Source organism: Acomys russatus, chromosome 24, assembly GCF_903995435.1.
Source record: "Acomys russatus chromosome 24, mAcoRus1.1, whole genome shotgun sequence".
NCBI classification, from domain to species: domain Eukaryota; kingdom Metazoa; phylum Chordata; class Mammalia; order Rodentia; family Muridae; genus Acomys; species Acomys russatus.
Window position 1 is genome coordinate 56185838 of NC_067160.1, and position 19550 is coordinate 56205387.

Sequence of the window (19550 nt, forward strand, 5' to 3'; positions counted from 1 at the left end):
CAAATTGAACGCATTAATCAAAACTAAGTGATAAATAAAGGAGTCTCTGAGAAGGGTAGAAACCAGCCTCCCTGATAATGGTAAAATAATCTTCTTTTTCAGGATCATATTGATGCTAAGTTGAAAGGAAAAGAGTTTGGGGGAGAGTGATAATAATAGATAAGGGAAATGAATTTAAATCGAGGTTATTAGAATTGCGGAGCACAAATTCTACGCTCTGGAGTAAACAGCATTCTGCCATTACTTGTATCTGAGTCTAAGGAAAAGAATACCAGAATCCGTATTTTGGAAACCTACAATTTGAAAGCGTGCTAGGGGGAAAAAAAAAATCTGAGTTTAACGATTTGTATCTTATCTTTTTCCAAATAAGGTTGGGCTTTTGCTTTTAAAGCCTTCAAATGGTTAACACTTAGCCCTTGCTGCCAGCTATGCAGCAGGAAATCAGTCCCTGCCTATTTAAAGCAAGCAGAGCTGCATTAGGAGCAAGGCCAGCGGGTTTAGGCAAGGCCGAGCCGCGGCAGGCAGCTGTGGTCGGCTACAAATCTAATCCCGGGGTCCCCTCCACCTCTATCTGCCCCTGGGCTGCATTCTACCTACCTATCTTCCACCCACAGGTTTGTCGCTGGAAAGAAACGCTTCTTTGTGTTACCTTGCTATTATGTCTGGCAGCTTCTTGTCCATGAATTCCTGCATGCACTGGTGTTCCGTGGAATGATTTAGAAACCTCCGAAAAGATTCAACGTATCTGCTGTGGTCAGAAAGCAAGCTCCTCATGCAAGATGCCATGTTGAGTTCCCTAGTAAAGACGTTTAACTTCCCCTCTTCCTTGTTCCTTCTCTTTCCTCTTTCTCTCCCTTCCCCCACCAGTTTCTATAACCCCGCCGGCTCCGAAACCACGCCTTAAAATAAGTTTAAAAAAAAAAAACGCATGAATAAAAACTAAGTGACAGCGCTTAAACCTGCTTTGCATTTGACATGCATCCAAAACTAGCAAACAGATAGAGCTCGGGCGAGTCACGGTTCGTTCAGGACTTTCGGCTGATACTTTACTCCCTGTGCAGCTGTGCAGCTGTAAAGCAGCCCAGCAGCAGCTCGGAAAAGCTGTAAAAGCATTCCAAGCACTTCCTGTTTTTTGTTTTGTTTTGTTTTTTGTTTTTTTCCCTGCAGCTGTCACTAGTTCGTTCCAAGTAGGAAAGGGGGTTTTCGTTGTTTTGTTTTGTTTTTAATGCAAAAATGGTCAGCTTTTAGACTGACCAGGATGCCACGAAGCTATATATGATTTTCAGAAACCTGCAACTGCTAAAATAGACAACCAACCAACATCTGGCTGAGTGGTTGTTGTGCCGAAGTCCCCAGCCTTCACGTATTTTAGCTTAAGACTCTTAATCGCAACTGCTTCAAATGTTGGTCGATTTGTTGGAACAAATCAGGAAATTTTTTAAGTCAAAGAGGAGCATGAGAGCTGTTAGCTAAGTTTAAGGTAGTAGGAGGCCTTCCCTAGTCCCACAAAAGGCTTAGCACACAGGAGCTCTTACCTCCTGAGCCTCTGGAAACTGAAAGTTTCATCCCAGGTCCTTTACCACTCATCTTAAGTCCTACTTTTATCTCTGTGTGGTAGTTAGCTAATGAAGACAGTAACAGATGCCTAACTGATCTCCTGACAAGTTCCACAAAGGCTTCTGTCTTCAGAAATGGTTACAAATCTGCTTATGCGTTTACATTAGCAATGACAAAGCTGGTGGCTTGCACCACTGGGATGCGCTGTACTGTCACCGGTCTCCATCTCTTTCCTTACCAGGTGGATCTAAGAAGACTGGGATCTGAAGAGACTGAGTGGTTTGCTCAAAGCATGGCAGTGAAATGTGGACGGGCTGGGGAATGTCTTACGCCCTAGCATCCGTGCTTTCATAAAAATCTTTATATTCAATCCAAGCCTATCTCCTTGGACCTCCTAGATAGTACTGCCATCTCAGTTTGCCTGAACTAAACAAACACTATGCAAATAATCTCAAAAAGAAAAGACAAAAATGCTACATTTGAACACATACACACACAAGCAGAAATATTTTTACACCCAAAACGTATGAAGAACTTCTAAGCACTACGTTCAAGGGTGCTGTTTGCTTAGAACTTGAATTGTTGGTTTTGAACATTATCAAGACACTTTTCCCCCTCTTTTTCTTTTATTAAATAATTTTGACATATACATTTATATTATTATACATATATACAATAAACTACCTACAGCAAGGAGAACCATGACACAATCAGGAATTATATAAATGTTACACTTTTGGTGTTTTGGCTATTTATATTTGGCAGCCTTGAAGAAAATCTCTTTCCTATCTTGGTGCATCTAAAATTCTGAATGTAAATCAATTATCTATCATATCTCATTATTACCAACTTAAAACATCTATCTAGACCTAAAAACATCCTAACCCCTAAACAACTAAGCTTAATTGTAAAACTAAACTATCTGGTCTTCAACCCCATCAGAGACTTGAGAAGGAATACATTTGATTACCTGAGTATACCGGGAGTGCAAGTTAGTAGCTTTCCAAATGAGAAGATGACAGAGACAGTTTGCTACCTGAACAGTCACCCAAAACTCACTATAATGTTGGAGTATCATCTTCAGCCTTCTGGCCCAATGTATCTGACAGACATATTTGTGAGGCAGGAAATATTAGGAGCTTGCTTACACTGTTTTGGCAGAGTTTGGCTGTCAACTCTGCCTGCATCCAAGCTTGCCTCTTTTTAGGCAGAATTCTGTCTGTGGTAGAAACGAGGACACTTTGCCCAGTGGCTTATTTGCCACATTTGAAGCCATCTCCATAAGGAGGTTTTTTGATGCTCATCATCCTCTTTGAGGTAGGCTGGGTGTTGCCAGGAGTTAACCTGTCTCATTGTCAGTGGATCTTTAAAATAATGAAAACATTTTTAATTACCATATTCTATATGCCTCTGAGGCTTTTGTAGACCTTATCTAACTATTTTACATTGTCTTTCTATAGAATCATATCTGTCTGTTGTACCTAAGATGTATATTCTCGTTATAAAAATGGGCTAGTAACTGAGATGACCACGATTTGATCAACTAAAAATTAACTTGTATAACTTATTTATTCTAAACAGCCTGCAATGGCACTTTCAAAGTACTGGAAGTAAACTTTGCATTGAAAGGAAATTTTGCATTATAATTGAGTTATATGGCTACAATACCTCACATTAGACTAGAAGGCTGAAGACGATGTTCCAACACTAAGAGAGTTTTGGGTGACTGTTCAGGTAGCAAACCGTCTCTGTTATCCTCTCATTTGGGGAGCTGCTAACTTGCACCGCCTGTGTATTCAGGTAATCAAGTTTATTCCTTCTCAAGTCTCTAATAGGATTGAAGATCAGATAGTTTAGTTTTACAATTAAGCTTAGTTGTTTAGGGGTTAAGATGTTTTTAGGTCTAAATAGATGTTTTAAGTTGGTAATGACAGATATGATAAACACTGATTTACATTCAGAATTTTAGACACACCAAGATAGGAAAGATGTTTTCTTCAAGGCTGCCAAATATGAATAACCAAAACACTAAGAATGTAACATTTATGTAATCCCTGATTGTGTCATGGTTCTTCTTGCTGTAGGTAGTTTATTATATATGTGTGTAATAATATAAATGTATATGTAAAATATATTTAATTTAAAAAGTTACATTGTTAAAAAAAAATAAACATACAAACAAAAAACAGATTCATGATGGTCAAGATTCCGTCCTATAAACAACTTAAACAACAACAACCACAACAACAAACAAAATAAAAGAAATTTTTAAAAAAAGAAAGAAAGAAAGAAATGCTCAGAGTCCTTAATCATCAGGGAAATGCAAATCAAAATGACTCTTGAGATTTCATTTTACATCTGTCAAAATGGCTAAGACCAAAAACCCAAGTCACAGCACATGCTGGAAAGGATATAGAGCAAGAAGAACAGCGCTCCATTGCTGGTAGGAGTGCAAATTTGTACAACCGCTTTGGAAATCAATCTGGTGCTTTCTCAGAAAATTGCACTAGTGCTACCTCAAGACCCAGCTATACCACTCCTGGGCATATACTCAAAAGATGCCCCACCACACAGCAACAACACTTGCTCAATCATGTTCATAGCAACTTTATTCAAAATAGCCAGAAGCTGGAAACAACCTACATGACCCTCTACCAAAGAATGGATAAAGAACCCATGGTACATTTCCCCAATGGAATACTACTCAGCCATTAAAAACAAGAAAAATATGAAATTTGCAGGCAAATGGACAGAGCTAGAAAAGATCAGGGCTGCATTCCCTCGTAAGCTAACACGATACCGTTCGCTAGCAACCCACCCAGATGGCTACTGAAACTACGGCCGAAGACCATATAGCCAGGTGGGCTGCCGGAAGCACGTATGACCTTGGCACCCATCTCAGGGTTCCTTGAAGAAACAGAGTTAAAAGGTAGGAACGTAGCTGTAAGGAGATTTGGGCTCCTAGCTGCAAAGAAGAGCCCCAGCAGAGATAACATTGCCTAAGTGGGGACCCAGATATAGAATTGATAAGAGACCCAGTTTTATGGCTACATTCCTTCCTGCCCACCAGAGATAGGGCTAATAAGGAACCAGACACTTCCCTGGACAAGGAGAACAAAGAGAACAAAGAAAGCTAAGCCATGGGTGGTTTTGGCACCTTTTTCTGTAACCTGTCACCTTTGGACGTTAGACCTCCTTATGTTACTCAACCCATAGGTACTTGCGAGGCTGGAACTCCCATGCTTTGGGGAGCTGAAAGGGATAGGAACCTATAAAGTTACCCTGAACTCAGAGCTTGAGGCTCTTTCTGGATACCGCTGGATTGGTGACCAGTCAAAGCCCAACTCAAGTTGAAAAATTAAAGGTCCTCATGTGTATTGCATAGGTATTGAGTCCTGGTGGTCTTTTTTTGTGTGTGGGGGGCGGTCTCACTATCTGGGTACAGCAACATAACAAAACCTATGTAATAAAATCAGCCATAAGAGAGAAAATTATAATCCTAAACATCCATATTAAAAAATCAGAGTGGTCTCAAATAAATAAACTATTGTTATAGGGGTCTTGGAATGACAAGAATAGACTGAACCCAAAATAAATAGCCAGAGGGCAAAAATTAATAGCAGGAAAAAAGTTCGTGAAATGGAGCACACACAAACTCAAAGAATCAAAGGTTGATTTGCTGAAAATAAACAATATTTATAAATTGCTAACCAAACTTACAGAAAGAAAGATGATATTAGGAGACCCCACACTGCAGGGGTTCCCTTTCAGACCTCAGATTAGGCACAAACCACACCCAGACACCTATTTTCACAGACAGATCCTTTTTAAAGCAGAGAAGACATTAAAGTGGCTGCTTTCTGACTCAGGCAGAAGAAAAGCAGCAAATTACCTTGCAGGTGTAACTTTTGAGAAACAGAGGAGGCCTGTGTTAGAATGGGCTAGGGTGTGGCGGTATATTTTGATTGGGCACATTAATTAGGTGAACCAAAGAGACTGCCTTTGGTTTGACTGCCAGACTTTAATACTTTTGTAGCTAGATCTTGGAAGTCAGCCTCACAAGGAGGAAGTGGCCAAACAAGGGAATAGACCTTGGTAGCTAGCTTTAGGAAAGCACTCTAACAGTTTTAACAAGGTAGAGGAAACCTGGGGGGAAAGGTGGGTATGGGGGAGGGCAAAGCACAGCAGAGCCATGGTGGCCAGAGTCCATTCAGAGAAAATCCTAACTAATAAAATAGGAAGCAAAAATGGAGACATTAAACTAAATAGCAGAAAATCTCAAAGTCTTACGTTCCAGTTAATTAAAATATCAAATGATGGATAAATGAAATGAAAGAATAAAAATAGACCTGAACTAGTAAAATTAAAGCCAGATGAGATAAATAATTAAATGCTTAAAACATCTAGATGGCAGCCACCAATAACTACAACATAAACACCTAATGGAAGAACAAAAAGAAAGAAATGCCAAGGTTTAACGGAATCACTGGTAATTTTACTAAACTTTCAAAAAATTAATAAGTATGTTTTCAAATTATTCCACAAAACAGAAAAGTATGAAAGTCTACCAAACTCTTTTTATAAAGCCAGAGACACTCTGATATTAGACCAAATAATAAAACAAACAACACAAAGAAAATTATATACTTATCCCTGAAAAACAAAGATGCAAAAATTCTCAGTAAAATACTAGAAAATCAATTTCAAGGACATATAAAGGATCATTCATCAAGTTTGCATTATTCCAGAGAAGCAGAGATGACTCTAAAGGCAAATCAATAAATTTAATTAATCCCATGCGTGCATGTGAAGACAGATATCATCACAAGATCATCTGAACAGATGCGGAAGAGTCTTCTGACAAAACCCAGTGCTCCTTCATACTAAAGATTCTGGAGGCACTGAGAGTGGAAGAAATATAACTTTAATTGCTAACAGTTATACTTGAAAACTGTATAGGCAGCACTATACTAAATGGGGGCAAACAACACACTTTACTAAAATCCAGAACAAGAAAGGGATGTCCATTTTCCCCACATTGATTAGTATGCTAATGTAAAATGATTAAGACCGGAGGGAAGAATAAAAGGGACACATGTAGAAAAGGAAGAGCTCGAAGATCTCGTTAATGACATGATTTCATACATAACGCATCTTATAACATCAACAAAAACAAGTTTGTAAAACTCAAACACTCTTAACTGTTTGTGAACAAGCAAAAGGAGCATATTGCAGGCACTGCCATTTCATCTTCAGACTCCATTTCAGCTTAGGGAGAAACTAAATGCAAGACCTCGCCCACTATAAACACTGTCAGTCTCCTTGGGATCCAGCCACTTTAAAGATTCAGGCTTGTCCGTCTGGTCCTTAAGCATGTTTCTGCAGTGTTATCGTTCAAATCAGAAATCAGTTACAGGACATGCATTTAAGGCCAATTCAGAGTTCTTTATGAGCCGGCTCTGAGGACTCTCAGACACCAAAGCTTAGGGAACCCTTTTATTAAAGGTAAAAAACACAATGACATTATCGTCAGGTGCAGGTCGGGGAACGTGGTAGTAATTTGTCTTGCTACATGTTCATCGGACATGTTGGCTATGCCTCTGGGTCATGATCCGAGTTCAGATCAGGGAACGTCCCAAATACCAAGGCAGATGTGAAGGATTCCACGGGTGAGAGTCATGGTGTCTGGGCCTGAGTGAATTAAATCAAAGATTCCTTAAGACAGTCTATAAAAATGTAAGGATCTCCTTGATTACTCTACAATTAATAGGCAAGTAATAGACACAGCCAAGTCCTGCTGCAATTCTCCCTGAATACTGAAAATAAGTTTGAAATAATCATAGAAATAATTTCTCTAGCAAATTAGTTTTCCTCAACTTTAATGAAGATTTGAAGACCCAAATTACACATTTGCCTAAGAGAATACAGAAAAGCCAAGATGAGAGAAAGGTTCAGAGACCATGAAGCACATCAGGTACTCCAGAGACATGTGCAAGTGGACTGTAGCTGGCCGCAGCCTCAGGCAATCTCCATAAGGGCTAACTTCATTTCTGCTTTGGAAATAATGGCGATGGAAAATTAGTCAATTAGCTTATTTTAACATCAGCTTAATCATCTGCAAAACATATAAATCAATTCCATGATTCTTTATGTAATCTAATAATAAAAACTCTCTTAAAATGCTGAGTATATTATAAGGAATGGTACAAGTATATTATTCTATTATGATAGATTATACACTATAATTCCATCATTTTCCTCTTTCTTGTTTGCAAGGAGCTTTTAGGAATTATACTGCTCTCTTACTTATGAATGTATTGAAGCTCAAAATATCTCTTGGAAATTGTTACGCAAATCTATCTGTTCCCCTTATTCAATCATAATACATTTTGGGGTAGCTGGAAATATAGTTGAGTGGTTCAGTGCTTGCCTAGCATGAAGAAAGCTTGGCACAGCAAAAAGAGAGAGAGAGAGAGAGAGAGAGAGAGAGAGAGAGAAGACTAATAGAATCAAATGTTGTTTGGGAAGATATTCTAAAAAACAAGAGACATTTATAAGATTGGACTATGTTCAAAGAAGACTATTAACAAATGCTTCTTGGCCAACAGAACAAGTAATCTCAAAATGTGAGTCATTTATCCATTGTACACTAGACCCTTAAAGCTATAAATGAGTTATTCCACTAAACCAAATCAGCATTTTTAGACTTTTACATATGGGCCTTATTATCCAGAGAAGCCATTTTGTCTCCACATGGATATTAACAGGCTGTTATATAAATCTGAACTCATCAACAGTCACAGTACGGTCTGAGTAAGTTCTGTCCAGATGGAGTTCAACAGCTGATACCCATGCCTTGTAAGTCCTTCCAACTGGAAGACCAAAATGCTCATTTGTTTACCATCTTTCACCTAAAACTATATGAGAACAATTTTCTACATTGTGATTTATGTCAATCAAAGAAACATTTTCCCTGGAATATCACAACTTCCTGTGATGTTTATAAACAAACAAAAAATGTGGATTTTTTTTTCAAGAATCTTTTCATTTTAAATGAGCAAGAACCAGTGTGGAGGAATGTCTTGAGTGGATGTAACAACTGTCAATAAAGCGCTGTCTAGCCAATCAGCAGGGCAGAAGGACAGGAAGTGGAAGGCAGGACTTCCTAGAGAGGGGCAGGACCCAGGAGTTGACAGTGGACTGTTGATGGAGACTTAGAGGAGAGAAGCTGCCCAGGAAGGATCAAATTGGCAAGTGCTTGGGATATATGTAGGTTATGAGGATTAGAGTAATTTATTTTAGTTTATTGTTATATTAGTAGCAGTTTAGATTCTGCCCAGCATAGTGCTTGCAGCTTTGAATTAAATTTCAGTCTCTTTGTGTCAGTTATTGGCTTCCTAGGCTGAAAAGATAGATTTTATTGTAACAAACAAGTTACTAAAGAGAGTAAGTTTTAAAATGTTTCTAAATGGCTAGAGAGATGCTTTGGTGCTGAAGGCCACTTACTGTTCTCCCAGAGGATACAGAGCCCCATCATGGCACTCATACAGTTCACAACCACCTGTATCGCCAACGCCAGAAGATCCTCTGCTTTCTTCTTGACTCTTGAAGGCACTGCATACATGTGGTACACATAGACACAGGCAAAACACTATGAGCATGAAATAAAAATAATCTTTCTAAGTTTCCTAAACTGTATTAACATTCAAGGAAAGTTATGAGTCAGAGAGTACCTTCTGAAATAATGTCTTACACTTGTATAGTACTGTTTTTCAAAGTGCTCTCGGGCACATCACCACACACACACAAATGCTCATAAATTGTGCACCATCACATTCAAATTATATTTGCTAATGAAAGTAAAACCTAGAGCTTCACAATGCATATTCTAACTATTTACAAGCTCAACAAGATAGATATAGACAATGAGTCTTTTAATCTTATTCTGTGGTGCTTTTTCTTTCAAATTTTTATAATAAAGTTAAGGAACTAATAAGATTTTATTTTATAAACTTATATGCTCCACAAATAGGTATTACAGATGATAAGATGGCACATAACTAAAAGCAGGATTTTGCTTTTAAATAACATATAAATATGCAAGGCTAAAACATGTGAGACATAATGTGGTCCAGAAGGCAATATAAAATTGAAATATTAAAGTTATCTATAATGGAGAATTTGCATTTGGGGAACTTGTAAATGCTTCTTAAAGTAGGCACCACGTGAAAGGAGTCTCTCTGCTGGATAGAATCTGTAGAATTGGTGCAAGTGTTACTCTTTGTCACAAGAACTTTAAAATGCTTCACTAATTTATGATTTCTAACGATGGCACTGTTTCTGAAGAATCCTGAGGAAAAAATATGCAAAGAGCTCTAATCTGTTTTCTCATGCTGTAATATATTTGAAGTCAGCTTGATAGCTTACTCTGCTTTCATCATGTCTTCATCTTTAAACTTCTGACTTTATTCACTTAGGAGTCCAGCATTTCTACGTTGCTGGACACATTATCTGTAAATTCTGCCCTTCCAAATCCATTATTGTAAATATGTAGATTTGTATCAGACTCTTGCTCCTCAGGCCTAACACTATAGTTTTCTTCCCACTTGCTTTCAGCATACATAACATTGCTACTTATGAATATATCTTACACATCATAGTAGTTATCATGTGAAAATTACTAATGTGTCAAGAATGCGTTATAAACAATCATCCTGAAGAACAAAGACCACCTTCATTGCTATGACTTGTCTACTTTTCTTTCCTTCCTTCTTTCATCCCCTCTCCATCCTTCCATCCTTATTTCCTTTTTTCTTCTGTTGTGAACCCACGAGCTATGCACGTCTAGCCAGATGACACCTAAAGGAACAATAGCAATGATCTTTGGGACTTTTATTTTTATTTGAATTAATCAGAAAATATAAACTAATAATTTATGTAAATAAGCAACTCAATACTGACATCTAGTGTGGAATGAAGAAATAGCTTCCTGTACAAACTATTGGATGCTTGGGGGAAGTTTTCTGTTTGTAACATAAGCATATCTTTCTCAAACAAAAAGTTTTCTAAGTTATAATTACCAATGTGGAAAATGAGATATATAAAATTACCTGAATGGAGATTGTTTACTTACGTTAGTTCCAAGTATGTGTCAGTAGAAAGACAAAATTATTGATCATAAAACATCCCCTTCCAATCAGTGCATTTTCCCCAACTGGGATACTTTTTAAGCAAATGTACAGCCAGAGAGTTGATACATGACATAGATTCTCTGATGCCACATACATAATAGTGACAAAAAGATTTGCAAATTTCTCTGAGCCTGTTTCTCAAAAGGAGAGGTGTATTTATTACCTACTGCTCTCCAAGTGCAATTTCTACCTATTTCAGACACAAGGTCACTAGGTAGCCCTGAAACTTTTTTATTTGTGATCAGGAGATAAGGTTGCCCTCAGCACACCTGATGACCTGAGTTCTATGTCTCACCCTCACATGAAGGAAAGAGAGAACCAACTCCCACAAATTGTTCTCTGACTTTGACAATACACCACAGTAAGCTTGCATGTTGGATTTTGCTAAAGACTTTTTCTGGATCTATTGAGATGATCATGTGATTTCTATCTTTAACTCATTATAAGGTTTATTACTTTTATTGACTTGGATATATTGAACCATTCCTTCATTTTAGGATAAAACCCACTTTGTCTTGATCGGTAATCATTTTTACTTTTATGTATGTCTGCACTTTGTATATCTTATTGAACACTTTTTTTAGTAAACGGTCACCAGGGATTTTGGCCTGTACTTTTTGTTTCTCTCTCTCTCTCTCTCTCTCTCTCTCTCTCTCTCTCTCTCTCTCTCCTCTCCGTTCTCCTCTCTCCTCTCTCTCTCTCTCTCATCCGTCTCTCTCTCTCTCTGCTCTCTCTCGTCTCTCTCTCTCTCTCTCTCTCTCTCTCTCTCTGTCTCTGTCTCTCTCTCTCTCTGTCTCTCTCTCTCTTTCTATCTCTCTCTATCTCTATCTCTATCTATCTATTTATCTATCTCTCTCTATCTATATATCTATCTCTATCTATCTATCTATCTATCTATATCTCTCTCTCTCTCTATCTCTCTCTCTATCTCTCTCTCTCTATCTCTCTATCTATCTATCTATCTCTCTATCTCTATCTCTATCTCTCTCTTTTGGTAGCTTAAGAAGAATTGGTAGAACTCAGCTGTGTTTCCATAGGACCATGGACTTTTTATCTGGAAAGCTTTTATTACTTTTTCAATTCATTCCTTTGTTATGGGTCTGTTTAAGTTACTGACTTCTTAGTTTAATTTTAGTGGTTTGACTGAATCTAGGCATTTATTAATTTCTTTTAGATTTTCTATCTTAATGAAATACAGTTTCTTAAAAATATTCCCTTACATTCTGAATTTCTTTGGTGTCTGTTATCATGTTTTGTGTTTAATGTTGATTTTGTTAATTTGGGTCCTTTGTTTCTTTTGATTAGCTGGGCCAAGGGGATGAAGGGGCTGTCGTTTTTGCTTATTTTCTCAAAGAATCGGTTCTTAGATTCATTAACAGTGTTATTTCTATTTCATTCATTTCTGCTCTGACATTTTTTATTTCTTGGCATGGATTGAGCTTGAATTTGTTTTGTTCTTGTTTTTCCAAATTTTCAGTTGCATCATTAAACTGTTCATTTCTGATTTTTCTGATTTTTTTTTTAAATATAGGGACTTAGAGATATAAAATTTTCTTATAAGCTTACTTTCAGTATATCCAAGGGATTAGTTGTGTTGTGTTTTCATTAGCATTTAATTTCTTCTTTGACTCATTCATCACTTAGTACTTGCTTAATTTAGAGTTGCTTAATCTCTATGACTTCCTGTATTTACTAGAGACTTGTTTGCTGGCTACTTTAAGTTTTATCCTAATGTGGCCAAAGGAGATACAAGGCGTGACTTCACACTTTTCAGTTTAATTAAGATTTGTTTTGTGTCCCAGAATGCAGTCTATGTTAGAAAAGCTTCTGCGTGCTACTGAGTAGAAAGTGTATTTTTAGATATTTGGGTGAAATATTGTTAGATATCTACTAAATCTAATGCATATAAAATAATTATGATATTTCTCTCTCTCTCTCTCTCTCTCTCTCTTTTTTTTTTTTTTTTTTTTTTTTGCTCAGATTATCTGTCTAGTAGAGAAAATGGGGAATTGAAATCACCTACTATTAATGGATTAGCACTAAAATCACAAAGGGCTCTTGACTTCTTTGTTCTCTCTAGGGGTGTGGGGGAGAATATCTAGCCACCAGTTTTGGTTGGAATGTCCTGTCTGTGCCTATTGGCTGTTGCCTGGGGAGAGAAAGATAGTCCAGCAGAGCTACATGACTTTAGTCAAGAGCTGGGGGCCTTTTGGTCTGGTTTCCTAGTGATCATATCTGCAGTGGGCAGGGAGGGGTATGGTTAGGGGTCCTTTGAGCCAGTCTCTTAGCAACTCTATCTCCAGTGGGCCAGAAAGAATATGGCAAGGTTGGCCCTCTCTGGAGCTGTTCCTAGGCCTATTTCTTAAAACCTTGCCCTAGTGACCCTGAGATATGGATTTTAATTCTTTTTGGTCTCTCAAATGCAGATCCTGTTTGGTGTTGCTTTGAAACAAGGTCATACAGTGACTTGTATGGTCCATTTTGTAGAATTTGGAGAAATGAAATATATGCACTGTGCCATAGGGTCATATTCAGAATTCCAATGGTCTTTTGCCTTAAATTCTGGAAAGTATGATTCTAAGGTTACACGTTTGTTAGAGTCGGTGAATATTTCGGAAGCGCCTTTGCACATTGGAGCTGATGGTGCTTCCGCATGTGTATCCGTTGGAATACAACGACTTTTTAGACATTATGACATATAACCTGTTACAGACATAACTTATAATCCTATAGGTCATACAATTTAAAAAGATCTAACAACACATTTTTAAATGTGGTCATAAAACAGAAGGAGACTATAACTCCTCAAACTAAGTTAAATAATGATTTGTCACTTTTAAATTTGTTTTTAAATGAGCATACCTGATAAGGTACACTGGATTTTAGAAAGGACTACTTAATGTTATCAGCATGTAAAGGTCCTAATTCCAAAATGGAAGATAGGAGATGTGCTGCATTGGGGAGAAGAACATGCTCTTGTCTCAGCAGGAAACAAAAAGCTATGTACTCCATCCAAACAGTTGGAAGTAAGATTTAATGGGATAGACCTCCTGGAAATCTTGGCTATAGACTGAAGAAAAGAAACCAAGTAGAACAAACATGACAGATAATATAATTTGCTGATTCCTCCACATGGGAGCAGCTCTGAAACTGAGACATGAAAGTGTCTCCAGCCTAGACTTCAGCTATACATGGCCACTAAATCTTGGGCTACAAATTTCCCAGGACTTATCATGCCATTATTTTAAATGGCATAGATTGAAAATTAATTAACAATTTGATTTCTTACCTTACTCAAACAGAGAGCAGAGAATCATCATTAACTGAACTGTGCTCAGTGCACAGCCCATGAATATATTAATACAAAAATGTACAATACTGTTGAAAGTTAATATTTTGCAAAGCAAGAGGACAAGACACCAAAAAAACACATATATCCCAGACGAACATACCTCACAGATGGCATCAATAACTGTTTCCTCAAAAATCTGCATCCAGGACAATTTCAAAATGGCTGCCTAGATTATCCAGCATCACTGCCTGTTCCAGTCAGGACTTCAGTTAAGCTCTGAACTTTCACAGCATTCAGAGACTGGATAGCAAAAGTTACACTAACTTTCTTAAGACTGTTCCAATTATCTTGCCCCCACCCCAAAAGAAAAACTATATCCCTAATCAGCAGGAAGCAATTTAAGAAAACTACATCCTATTCTCAAGAAGGGATAGATGGTGTTTTGGTCGTTCCATGGGTGATTGATGTCTGTTATTTTTAAGGGATTGGTTATAAGAATGATAAGTAAAAGGTAGACTATTGAATCTACTTTTGGACCTAAGAGCTTTAATAAGCCAAAAATCTTACATTGGTATAAATGTTTGTGTGATATTTTGTTATATCACACTAAGGTATTGTACTGACATAATTCTTAAAACTGCAATATTAAATTCTAGTCCTTTTGAAAGCTACTATTACAAACTTAGGATAAATAAGAAATGCATATTAGAAGTCAGACAATCAAGCTCTTGGTCATGATAGATACTAGCTTAGTTACTTACAAAAATATACTTCTTAGGCTGATGAAAAATATAGCTAGAAACAAACAATTCCAGTGAGATAAATGGATAGATGATCTTCAAAACCCTCAGAGATTTACAGAATATGGCATTTAAAGATTTTATTAACATAAAGCTTTTTTTTTTTTTTTTTTTTTTTTTTTTTGACAATGAGATGGGTCTATTCCTGGCAGCAACCCTGTTCTATTTCAAAGAACATTGAAGGCTTCATATGTGGCAAGTGCCACTGGATAAGAAAATGTCCTTGTGTCAATTACAGACAGAATACTGCTTCAACAGGATAAACTGAATGCAGGGGCGTCAACAGCCGAGCTTTGTAAGGGAAAGTAGGCAGGTCCTTTAAATATCTGCTTCAAGTGGAGAAATTTGGGGGGGACTGTCCAGGCAGATAAATATCTGTCATTTCTATGCTTTTGGAAGCTGACTGCCTGCATTTCCTACATATTTAGGCAATATTTATTCTTTCATAATTCTCTGATGGGGCTGAAGACTAGATAGTTATAGTCTTACTGTTAAGCTTAAATTGTTTAGTAGGATAGAAATTGATAGATAATAGAATACTTTATCCAAGCATGCCAAGTATACAAATGTAAATCTTACCTAATAATTTTCAAAATCATTATTATTACATAGGGTTTTTTTTTATTATAAGAGAAAGAGCCTTTTATTAGACTAAATGGGGGGGGGAAGATAGAGGCATAAGTTTATTGTGTAATTCAAATGCTGATTTGTGTATCCCCTATAACTGGTTGTAATCCTTGTTCTGAGACTCTCCCGTCTTGATATTGTATAAGCACTGCTCCCTAATTGTCACCAGACATGCCATTAAAGCAGCTTACACCCAATCACTGAGCCGGGAAGAGAATAGGACTGATTTCATACCAGCAAGGGGAGGAGGAGTTAAAGGAAGAAATAGGGGATTAGTCCACTGGCAAACTCCAAAAAACATCAGAAGGGGTTCAGCAAGGAAAGCCACAAAAGCCAAGAATCTCTGGGATGTATACTGAGAGGAAACCAGAATAGTTTAGAGGGTTAAGAATAGAAAGATAACTGCTCAGTTATGGTGTTGTGAAGCTTATTATTAAGCAAATATTAAAAAATTCAATTATTTGTATGCTAGCCAGGTTAAAAGAGAAACTGATAAACACAATTTTATAAAATTAATGCTAACATCTTTATTTAACTTGATAGGTTCTTAAGTGATCAAAGCCTACCTATAGAGATTTCTTTTTTCTTTTTTTTTTAACCAAACAATATTTTATTTTCTCCATTTATGGTTATTAAAATTTTTGCTGGGTATAGTACTCTGGTCTAGCATTTGTGGTCTCTTAGAGACTGCAAGACATCTGCCCAGGACCCTCTGGCTTTTAGGGTCTCCATTGAGAAGTCAGGTGTAATTCTAATAGGTCTGCCTTTATATGTTACTGGGTCTTTTTCCATGGCAACATTTAATATTCTTTCTTGGTTCTGTGTGTTTAATGTTTTGATTATTATGTATAGGAGACTTTCTTTTCTGATCTAATCTATTTGGTGTTCTGTAAGCTTCTTTTACCTTTATAGGCATGTCCTTGTTTAGGCTAGAAAACTTTTCTTCAATGGTTTTGTTGAAAATATTTTCTGGGCCTTTGATTTGGGTTTCTTCTCTTTCTTCTATTCCTACTATTCATAGGTTTTGTCTTTTCATAGTGTCCCAGATGTACTGGATGTTTCCTATCAGGAGTATTTTTTTTTTTAGACTTAACATTTTTTGGCCAATGTATCCATTTCTTCTAATGTGTTTTCAATGTCTGAGATTGTCTATTCCATCTCTTATATTCTGTTGATTAAGCTTGTCTCTGTGGTTGGTTTCTGTTCAAGTTCCTAAATTTCTCATTTTCAGATTTCCTTCAATTTGGGTTTTCTTTATTGATTCTATTTCTACTTTCATGCCTTTGATAATTTTATTTCATTGCCCTGCTTATTCACATTTTCATAAATTCCTTTAAGAGATTTTTTTCCAAAGGATAGCAGGCTACCAAGAAGAGAATTGATACCCTATGAGCATATTCAGGGGGAGGAGGACCCCCTCAGTCACATTCATAGGGAAGGGGAATAAGGGGAAAATGGGAGGAATGGGAGGATACAAGGGATGGGATAACAATTGAAATGTAATATGAATAAATTAATAAAATATATTTTTAAAAAGAGATTTGTTTCCTCTTCATGGAGCTCTATAATATGCATAAAGGCTATTTTAAGACCTTCTATTTGTCATTCAGCTATGTCAGAATATTCAGAGCCTGCTGTGGTATGGTTGCTAGGAAGACCTATGCCAAGTTGAGACCTATGTCTAGGGGTAACATATTGTCCTGGCCGTTGATGGTGTTTTTGTGCTGGTGTCTAGGTATCTGGAACTGGGAAGATTGTAATTCTATGTGCTGATATCTGGTCTTGCCTTTATTGGGTGGGTGTTTTGTTTCTTGGTTTCTTGGTTTTCTCTCTGGTGGCTATATGTTACCTTTTATTAATCTTCTGGGGTCTGGATAGGTATAAGTGCTGACAGTTGTGGGTACTGGGGGTTCCAAGTAAAATGTATCTGGTTATTGAGACCTGACACTTAGCAAACAAGATGGGCAGAGGGCAGAAGAGGAGAATCACAAAAACGAGTAAATCAGGGGATTCTTCCGGAATCTGCTTAATGAGTCTTCTGGGAATGGCTGCAAAGATTGAAGGAAGGCCACACTACAGAGCTAGATGTGATAATGGGGTTTGGACTAGGAGGAAGGGAGGGAGCGGTGAATGTCAGTTAGCCTACTTGCTTCCCTGGTCAGACTGACCTATGGATTCCCAGGGAGTGCCTGCTGAAGGCTGAGACAAGGGGAAGGAAGTGTGGATAGAAAAATCTGTGTGAACTACTGGATGTGGTGCCAGATGGGAGATGGAGGCTGTAATAGAAGTTCTGGTAAAGAGTAGGAAGAGACTGGAGGATTAATTTGAGGAGCAGAGGTAAACGTTTGCAGCTAGCCTCCCTGTTTCCGTGCCTGGAGCATGAAAGTAGCTTTTCATTGACAGCCTTGAAGTTTTCAGAAATGTTATCATACTATCTAAAGCTAGCAATGATTTAGCACTTCCTTTTTTACTCTCATGCTCATGTATTAGCGAGTGTTAACTAAAGTCTTCAATATAACATTGTATGACAGAGTAGGACCCCATGACAACTTCTAATTCATGCTAGTGATGGGCTTAAAATATCTCCTTCCTCCATTCTGACCACAGCCCTGTGCTGAGTATAAGATGTCCACCACTTATGGTAGCCTTACTTAACAGGTTGGGAGAGAGTACTTTTGCGACCTCTTCTGACAAAAAGGCCTTTATGTGTTTTTCATGAGAAAATGGAGATAGGCATTCAAGGCATGGGATGCCACCTTGTGGAAGTAGAATTTAATGCACTTAAACAGTGTCTGCTTCCTTAGTTGCCTTGGTCCACTCCAAGGCCAAGAGTGTAGGTAGAGCTGGGTCACCAGCACCACAAGCATGTTTTCTTTCCCAAACAGAAACTCAAACCCCGCCAAGGAAAGGCATACTTGCTCTCCAGTGACATCTACACTTACTCCTCAACGTGAACTCCATGGCACTAAATGTCATCAGACAACTCAGGCTACTGTTTTCTGTTTAGTCTAAGGGGATGTCGACCTAAAAATACCTTGCTGAAAATTCTGATTCTACATGCCATGGTAGAATTTAGTTATTATCTTGAATCCCATAAACAACGAAATGTTTCATAACAACTTAGTTGGTGGCGGTTGTGGGACACCAAGAAAAAAACTGTATTCTTGCAAGTACTAAGGGAAAAGGGGAGAAAGAGCACACCAAGGATCCAAGAAGGCAGCACTAATCACACATAGTATCTGAACAGTAGGACAACAGTGATTGCAGAGCAACCAGGAACTACGAGCTAATGTCAGAGACAACAATATGGCTAAAAGCCACTGTAAAAATACAACCAACAAAAGCCAGAGCAATATGGCATCTCTAGAACTCAGTTATCCCATGGCAAGCAGCCCTGGATACTCTAACACAACTGAACACACAAGAAAATTACCTTAAACTATGCTTGTGAAGATGATTAAGAGCCTTTAAAGCAGAAATGTATAAAACCCTTAAAGAAATATAGGAAGATACAGTTAAACAGATTGAGCCTATTAGAGAGGAAATGAATAAATCACTAAAAGAAATACAGGAAAATACAAGCAAGTGAAGGATATCAATAAAATAGTTCACGATCTGAAGATGGAAATAGAAGCAATAAAGAAATCACAAACTGAGGAAATCCTGGAGATAGAGAACGTAGGGAAGAAAGCAGAACTACAGAGGTAAGCATCATCAATAGAATATAAGAGATGAAGGAAAGAATCTCAGGTATATAAGAAATAAAGAAATCAATGTGTCTGTCAAAGAAAATGCTAAATCTAAAATTCCTGACATACAACATCCAAGAAATCAAGGACAACATGAAAAGATGAAACCTAAGAATAATAGGAATAGAAAAAAAGAGAAGATTCCTGGCTACAAGGCCCAGAAGATATTTTCAACAAAAGCACAGAGGAAATCTTAAAAAAGCGATGCCTATAAGCATACAAAAGACCTACAGAACACCAAATAGATTAGACCAAAAAAAAGAAAATCCTCTCACGACATAATAATCAAAACACAAAATATACAGAACATCAACAAAAAAGCAGCAATGGAAAA

General features: G+C 37.5%; 1 protein-coding gene across 1 annotated transcript in view; it reads right to left on the reverse strand.

The window, feature by feature from the left end:
• Hnmt (histamine N-methyltransferase) overlaps nt 1–1050 on the reverse strand; it is a 32219-nt gene extending 31169 nt beyond the window's left edge. The window contains exon 1 of the mRNA XM_051167014.1: nt 650–1050. Within this exon, the coding sequence (XP_051022971.1) occupies nt 650–786 (137 nt within the window). The 5' untranslated portion in view covers nt 787–1050. The remainder of the gene's footprint in view (nt 1–649) is intronic.
• Nucleotides 1051–19550: the final 18500 nt, after the last annotated feature.